General features: G+C 54.5%; 1 protein-coding gene across 1 annotated transcript in view; it reads left to right on the forward strand.

The window, feature by feature from the left end:
- Positions 1 to 3,593: 3,593 nt before the first annotated feature.
- SLC2A9 (solute carrier family 2 member 9) overlaps positions 3,594 to 8,610 on the forward strand; it is a 197,243-nt gene continuing 192,226 nt past the window's right edge. The window contains exons 1-4 of the mRNA XM_008061091.2: positions 3,594 to 3,815; positions 3,911 to 3,970; positions 5,647 to 5,997; positions 8,552 to 8,610. The exon at positions 8,552 to 8,610 is cut by the window's right edge and continues 2 nt beyond it. Of these exons, the coding sequence (XP_008059282.2) occupies positions 3,594 to 3,815; positions 3,911 to 3,970; positions 5,647 to 5,997; positions 8,552 to 8,610 (692 nt within the window). The remainder of the gene's footprint in view (positions 3,816 to 3,910; positions 3,971 to 5,646; positions 5,998 to 8,551) is intronic.

Below are 8,610 nucleotides of genomic sequence, written 5' to 3' on the forward strand. Positions count from 1 at the left end.
AAAAGTTGTAAATATTTTTATGGTTCTGGAAACACATTCTGGAAAACTCCAGATATGCAGTTTTCTGTCACCCCAGAGATTTGGAATACAGTTTTGGTAACTGTTTCCAGTTTGACAAGTGGGATAGGCACTCCGTTTTAATTCGCACTGATTTTATTTTCACATCTTAGAGACAGACAGTCTAGTGTTTTTAAAGTGTGCACCGTCATAAGAATTACCTTCTAAAGGAGGACATTCTAGGGAGCGGCCTACATTTAATCAGCAACAAGGCAAGTGCTGGAAGCACAGATGTCATCCAACCCCCTATCTGGAAAATGGAGAGACTGGGGGCCAGAGAGAGCAGGGAGGTGTTCAGGTCTCCAGGGCCCCGGGGGCCCTGGTGAAGACTCTGCTGTGTCCCATCCTGGTTTTCTTGGCCGGCTCCTCACAGAAAACCTTCAAAGGTGTCCAGGGCCACCTCCTCTGACTCGCCCATCTGTGACGGCAGCTGTCTAATGGATTCTTCCCTTTCTTTCTTTCTCAGGAACAACAACAAAAAAGTCTAAAATCTGAAAACTGAACCATGAAGCTCAGTGAAATGGAGCCAACAGAAAACAAAGAAAGTGATTTGGTGAAAAAGAAATTGGTCAGTCCTGGTTTCTTTCTCTCTCCTTTGTAGGAGGGTTTGGGTTACCCTGGGGAAGACCCTCTTTGTCCCCTGTGGGGAGTCAGGGGTGGAAGTTAAAGTGAAGCAGGGCAGAGAGAAGAGCGAGCAGCAGGTGGAGGTGAAGTCCCATGGGAAGGAGCAGTGTGGATTGCAGAGTAGAGGACGGACCCCATACAAGCCAGAGTTAACTTTTGGGGGGCAGGACCCTGGTAGTACAGGCTTCCCCCAGGCAGGCATTCTGGGACCCCTCAGCATCAGTATACCAGCTAGCTGTTGTGAGAGGCTCTGATGGGTTTCAGTCAATTTTTTTGGAGATTCTTCCGACATGTTTGCCCATTTCATGATGGGAGGTTCATGAGCACACCTGCCCACACCATGCTGTGTTCTGCAGTTTTTGACCAAAAATGGCATAACCCCTGGGCTCCACCCTCCACATTCACCCTGTCTCTCCCTGAGTGATTTTGTTGTTGTGGTTGTTTCCCTGGATAAGCAAAGTTCTCAGAGAAAAACATTTTGCCAACATGGACAAGGTGAAGCAAAAAATGACAGAGGCACTAAAAGGCAGAAACTGTTTTGAGCAGTGGAAAGAGCGTCTCTATAAGTGTATTGCATTGAATGGAGAGTACTTTGGAGGTAACTGAAGGTCAAACGTGTAGGGACAAATGCATAGGTCTTTATAAATAAATTCTACTCTGGAGGGTTGCCCCTTGTATATGGAATAAGACACAGGAGATGGGTGATATAGATAGTATATCAATACTGATCTGCTGGTGACTGTCAGAACTTGAGGCAGGGAGTCTCTATTTCAAGTTCATTTCTCAACCAAAGGACATTAATGTGGACCATGATTATGTCATCCTCCTTAAGGATACACTGAAGCCTACTCCCCACTTCACTAAAGGCTTAGTCCCCCTGCTCCTTCCTCCAGGAAGTCCTTGGCAGCTAGAATGACTCTCTTCCTTCTTGGACCTCAGATCGTGTCTTTAAGCCAGATTAAAGAGCCAACAGACAGAGAGCACCTACTCTGTGCCATGCCTTTACACAGGTCTCCCATTGATTCTCTTGGTCATACCATGGTGAAGGCATTGCTTTCCCCATTTTATAGATGAGGAACTGAGGCTCAGAGCGGGCTGAAGCCACTTGACAAAGGCTATGAGCTAGTACAGGGAGCTGGTCTCCAACTTGGCTTCTCAGTGCCTTGTCCCCTATGATGGGTGTGGAGGCAACTGTGACTTGGAAGGAAATGTGCTCATATTTGAAATAAATCTATGTTTGGCCCATCAAAGATCAACTCAAGTCCCCCTATCAAATTACCAGGAAAGTGTGAAATTGACATGAACATCATTGTCCCCATACAGAAAATGGGGACAATGAAATGGAGGTTCAGGGAGGTAATGCCACCTGCCTCAGGTCACCCAGAAACACGGAAGAATCATGTTAGACAGATAGTACTTCCCTCTAAGTGGACACTGTATCTATTCTTGGTTCTCATATTAGGTGAGTCAAGGATCTACTGTCTAGGTATTTGGTGTAATGGAGGAAGGGATGCAGTCATTTCAAACATTTTGCTCACATGATGCTCAACAGAAAGCTCCCCGCTTCCCTGCTAAAAAATCTTCACTTGTCCAAGCCAACTTTTCAGACTTCGGAGATTTTCTGGACATCAGTTTGAATTCAGTCCCAGAAGTATCTACTGGACACCTTCCCTGAAACAGTCGGGAGAAAGGTCTTAGGAATACTAAGAAAACTGTGAGTTTTCTAGGGCTGACAAAGTACCACAGACTGAAGAGTAACAACAGAGATCGATTGTCTCACAGTTCTGGAGACGAAAAGCCCAAGGTCAAAGTGTCAGCAGGGGTGGTGCCTTCTGAGGTCTTGCTCCTTGGCTTATGGATGACCTCCTTCTCTCTGAGTCTTCACGTGGTCGCCCAATTGGAGAACCCCCCACACCCCTCTGTGTGTATCTGTGTCCTAATTTCCTCTTCTTCTTTTTTTTTTGAGTTGGAGTCTCACTCTGTCACCCACACTGGAGTGCAGTGGCCGCTCCCGGCCACCGCAGCCTCGACCCGCTGGGCTCTGGCGATCCTTTCGCCTCAGCCTTCTGAGTAGCCGGAATTACAGGCATGTGCTACCACGCCTGGCTGATTTTTTGATTTATTGTAGAGATGAGGTCTCGCTGCCCAGGCAGGTCTCGAACCCGCGGGCTCAGGCAATCCACTCACCTCGGCCTCCCAAAGGCGCGGGATTACAGGCTGAGCCACCGAGCCCGGCTCCTGATTTCCTCTTCTTATAAAGACATCAGTCATGTTGTGCTAGGGCCCCATGCATGTGACCTCATTTTCCCGTAATGACCTCTGTAAAGACCCTGTCTCTAAATACAGTCACATTCTGAGGTAGCAGGGCAGAGGATTTCAACATATGCATCTGGCAGGGACATAATCCAGCCCATTGGTATGCCCATGGTCCCTGCCTGTGTGAGTGCCCATGCCGAGGAGAAGGCACTTGTGAGCAGGAGCACATGGGCACAGAGGCAGGCAGAGAGATCAGGGAGGCTGCTGGAAGGAGGTGGGGAGGGAGCTGAATGCCACAGGACGGGCAAAGTTCAGAAAGGCCAGAAAGAAGGGCTTCAGCAAGGACGGGAGAGCCCGGAGGAGTGGCACTCCCTAAACGTGGGTGAGTGAGGAGTGAATGAAGGCGTGAGTGTCTGAGCAGGCTGAACAGGCCCCAGCCCAGAACACCTGGAATGTTTGCCTTAGGACCACATCCGTGATGGGAACGCTTTCCTAGCAGCTGCCTGGAGCTCAGGCCACTTGCCTTGTGGGATGGCGACACAGTGCTGGATTGCAGGCAGGCTCCTCCATGCTCCCCCTGGGTCTTCAGTCCCTCCCCCCAGATGCAGCATGCATGGCTCCTCCAGGGCTGATGGGAGGGCTGGTTGATACAACAGATGCGAACACACTTAAGAGAGCTGAGCAGATCTGTAGCATGGGTGAAGGCAAGGAGAGTGCGCTGGGCAAGGGAGCCCGGCGAGCTGCCAGCTGGCTCATGGGAGGACTCGCTGCCCCCTCTCTCGCTCTCTGCCCAGCCGCAGCTGCACACTCGCCTCGGCCGCCTGATTCCTGGCATCTTTGGAGTTTTCAATCCCTATGGGGAACTGAGAGCAGATCTCGTGGCACAAGAGCTGGGTGTCTGGCTCTAGTGGGAACAATTTCAATGGTGGAGAGGTCAGTCGCCCAACTGGAGAACCCTCCACCCCCATTACAGGTGAGGAAATCAGGAGGGGATGTGGAAGAAGTCAAGGCAATGGGCGAGGATAAGGAGGAAGTGAGACGACGAAGACAAAATATCCATCAAGATGACTTGGGGTGGAGGACCCTCAGCGCCCAGGGATGAGGCTTCTCTGCCCCTCCTCTGCCCCCTCCTGCACGGCAGCCCCCCCACACTCCACTGACCCTTTGGCTTTCCCCCACATGCTGTGTCTGCAGGCCTGGGCTCCACCCCTCTCACCTCACACCTGCTGCCTCCCCAGCCTCCCCACCCTGTGAGAGTCTGTTTGGGAGTTGCCTCTTCCAGACGGCCTCCATGATCTAGCTGAGACTGGTGTGGTGCCTCCCCTATGCTGTCCCAGGAAGTCCACCACTTAGGCATATCGGAATCCTGCTCTGGGCAAGGACCACAGGCCACATGGCCGAAAACCAGCTTAAGAAATAGCCAATCCTCCCAGAGGCATTCCCGACTGATCAACATGCAGAATGACGACTGCCTGAAATGACTCACGTGCTCAATACATCCCCATGTACTTTTTTTCTTTTCTTTTCTGAGTCAGAGTCTCACTCTGTCACCCAGGCTGGAGTGTAGCGTAACAATCACGGCCTCCTGGGCCCAGAAGATCCTTCTGTCTCAGCCTTCCAAATAGCTGGAACTACAGGCGCAGGTCACCACACCAGGCTACTTAAAAAAATCTATCTATCTTATTTTTATTTTAGAGACGAGGTATTGTCAAGTTGGCCAGGGGGGTCTCGAACACCTGGGCTCCGGCACTCTTCTCTTCTCTACCTCCCAAAATCCTGAGATTACAAGCGTGAGCCCCCGCATGTGGCTCCTTATGTGCTTTCAGCGGCCGTTTTCCCACCGCTGTGCCTCTCGAGGCTGGGTGTTTTCACGTGCATTTGGCATGTCAGACTCCCTACTCGCCTGTAGGGCTCCACACCTTTTATTCTCACGAGTCCTCTCTGTGAGACCCCATGTGCGGCTTCCTGGTCTCTTTCTTACAGACTTGAGCCCTGCCTTGTCTGGTGGGCGCTGTGCACTCACCCAGCCCACCTCTGTCCCTGCCCCGGCCTCTCTGCCTCTGGAGCAACAGTCTCAGCCCCCATGGAAGGTGCTTCTCAGACATCACATCACGGCAAATCGCCCGGAGCAAATTCATTCTCAGGATGTCTTGGCTTGCTTGAGGTCCTTGTCCCCGCAGCGCTCCTCCTGAGTCAGGCAGGGGCTGGCACGCAGGAGGTGTTCCCTCAGCCACTGCTGAGCAAGCAGACTGGAGCAATGAATGACCTGGAGGCAAAGCCATTTCCTTCCAAACCCACAGGCCCCATGTATGTTCCAGGCAACCGGGCAGCACCCCCACACCTCCGCATGCTGCTGGGGCTGCATGTTTTCTCTCTGAGCCTCAGAACAATTCCGCAGGACAATCAGGGTGGAGTCAATACACCATTTTGTCGTGGTAAAAGTGGTAGCTCAGAGAAGCCAAGTGACTTGTCTGAGGACACACAGTTTAAAAGTGAAGGAGTCAGCAAAGAGCCTCACCCAGGCTTCCAAGGCAAGGTCAGCCGCTTCTCCGTTGTCCTAGTCATTAGGGGGAACACCCTGGATTTATGCCAGTCACCCTTCCCCTCCAGGAATGCTGGCCTCGTTAGGAGAGAAGAGTAAGAAGATGCCAAGAAAAAAACATCCACACCCTGGGTGGTGATTCCTGAGATGACGGGTTTCCTTTTTAGGAATCTTCCGTTGCTGTAATGAATTTGGGAGCAGGGAAAGCAACGCTGCCCCACTTCCTGTCCAGGCACGATCCAATTGCCACATTTCCTGTGGGGCGCTCCCTTCCCCCCTTCCTGTGGACTCTGCCTCCTCGTTCACTGAGATGCCCCGGCAGAGTCCAGGGTCTCCAGGCCAAGTCGTCAGCTGGGCTACCGGGGCCTGTGGCAAGAAAGCAAAACATGGATTCCAGGGAACTGGGCTCAGTTCCCCTCACGCGTGACACTGGCCGTCCTGGATCTGTGAGGCCAGAGAGGGGGCCACCGGAGTGTGATTGCCCAAGGAGCAGGGTGCCAGGTGGGAGGAGAAGAAAGGTAAACACAGACACCCGCCTTTGTGCCACTGGAGGGCTGTGGGGAGAGCAGGTGGGGGTGGCAGCCCGTGACAGGGCTCTTCCCAGCCTGGCAACTGTGTGGCTGAAAGGGGCAGTGTGGCTTTGAAGCAGGAAAGTCTGAGATTGAGTCACACTTCCTGCGTGACTTTGCCTCTCCCAGCCCTGGTCCACAGGGCCAGCAGCGTCTTCGGCCGCCTGGCTGTGCACGTGGAACGAGGCTGTGCTGGAGAACTGCCCCGCACTTGCTCAGGGTGTCCCAGCACCACTGTCAGTCAGTGGGCATCCCCTGGCCCTGGGGCCGGTGAGCGGGAGGTGGCAGGCACAGGCAGGCTGCACGGGGCAGGGGGCTTCGAGGAGCGTGGCCGAGGTGGGGGAGTGGCTACCAGGGCCCTCCTCCACCCTCTGGCACAGGGGCTCCTGGTCTGAGGTGTCTGGAGTCTGTGTCCTTTAAGGTGACTGGGGCTGGGAGCAAGGGAGGCACAGGGCCCAGAAAAGATGCCCAGCACAGCCCGGTGGCTAACAGGACGCGGCATCTGTGCTGAGACCTAGAAGATGAGTTTAAGGAAAAAAGTGATAGAGACCGGGCATTTCATCTGAAATGTGATTCTGTCCATGAGCAAATCTTACTTGGCTCAAGCTCCTCTCACTGCAGGAGAATATTCTAGGCCCACACTTCACTTGGCTGTGTCCATCCTTGAGGCTTATAAATGCTGCCTCTGCCCTCCATTTGATTCCTGACTGGCATCTACCAGGCACCTCTCTGCAGCAGGCTCGGAGCCCAGGATGGAAGAGCAAGAAGCCAGCCCCCGTCCTCATAAAGCAAGACCCCTGCGGCTGGCACTCACAGGACCCAGCACGCACCGGGCTCTCTCCTGAGGTCCTTGCCTGTTCTCACTCCTGTCTTGTGCATCACACTCTATGAGGTGCGTTCTGTTGTTATTCCCATTTTAAAGATGACTTCACTGCATCACAGAGTGGCCACGTCACCAGCAATAGGTTACACAGTTGTAAGTGGTGGAGCTGGGGTCAGACAAGGTTAGATCGAAGAGGTAAATGTAAAACCGAGAAGGTGGCGCTTTCAAGGGGGGCTTTTTAGAGGGCAGCAATGGGTCTTTTATATGAGTCTCTAAAAGGGAGGGTGTTAGATGGACACAGCAAAGCGGCCTTGGCTTGATACTCTGGACCACAGCTGGATCAGGAGGGAATAAGGAGAGAGAACCACAAAGAGCAAACACCTTTCTGAGCGCTCGCTGCATGCACACGACACTGCACGCTCTATCCACAACACATGGACTCCTCGGCAGTCAGTGCTGTTGTTAAGATCCCGTCTCACAGGTGGGCACATGAGACCTGGAAAAGTCAGGTCACTTGCTTAGGCTCCCACAGCTGGATGGCAGAGCTCTCCGGCCCTACAGCTCAGTTAGAGAGGAGGCCAGCAAGGTGGGCAGAGCAGGGATTGGCTATCAAGGATCCACTTCCCCTTCCCAGCAGGACTTGACTGATTCAGGTCTCTGAACTGTGGACTGCATCTGTCTTGTCCACGGCTGTATCAGGGCCTGGCACCTAGATCACACACACACACACACACACACACACACACACACACACACACACACGCAGGTCGAATGATGGCAAGAAAGGGTCTCCCAGAGCACCTGGTCCCTGTCCACTTGGCCCATGCTCCCAAGGCCAGCCTGGGATGGCAGCCCCTCCTTGCCTGGCCTGGGGCAGCTGCTTAGCCTATGCCAAGGGACCCAGATGCTTCTGCCCAGTGGCCCTTCCTGCCTGTGGCCGTCCTTGGATGGGGCTGTGGGCAGGGCTACATGGAGGCAGACATCCTGTTCTCCACGCCAAGCCCTGTACCCCTCTGTGTACAGGCCGTTGTCCCTAGGGGCTCGGGCGACATGTAGATTGACACCTTGGCCCTGAGCAGTGTTGGTATGTGAGTGTGTGTGTCTGCCCGGGCATGCACGTGTGTGTCTGCGTGGCTGTGGGCAATCTCAGGCCCCGGGGCGCCACATCCTGGTGAAGAGTCAGCAGGCAGAGGCAGCGTGGTGTCCCGGTGGGCCCCAGAGCCAGGCCACCTGGGCGCCAGTCCCCGTCCCAGACAGCACTAGGGACGGCTCTGGGCCCCTGCCCTCACCTGTGACACAGGATAGAATTAGACGGTGCGTAGAAGGTGCTCCGTAAGGGTCAGCTGGCACGTCCGGCAACCGAGTCTGGCTCTGCTTTGGGCTCCGTCTCCGGCAGACACCAAATTCAGCCAAAACGACGGCGCGGAGCTGCTCCCGCACCTGCTGGAGCCATCAGGTCTAGATTTCCCGGGGGAAGGCAAGGGCGTGGCCGCCGGACCCCAGGGTCCCCGCCTGCAAACGCGGGCCTGGACAGGACCCCGCCCGCCAGCCCCCGATGGGCACCCTCTCCCTCCGGCTCCGGCCTCAGAAAGCACTCCCCCCGCGAAGGCCTGTCCCGCCCTGCGGGGCCCAGCCGGGCGCCCCGTGCCGGCTCTGACGCGCCCTCGTCTTCCTCCCCAGGACTGGTCCCGCTCGCTCCTCGTGGCTGCCTTCGCGGGTGCCTTCGGCTCCTCCTTCCT

This window comes from Carlito syrichta, unplaced genomic scaffold, assembly GCF_000164805.1.
Source record: "Carlito syrichta isolate Samal-C Ts95f unplaced genomic scaffold, Tarsius_syrichta-2.0.1 Scaffold305073, whole genome shotgun sequence".
NCBI classification, from domain to species: Eukaryota; Metazoa; Chordata; class Mammalia; order Primates; family Tarsiidae; genus Carlito; species Carlito syrichta.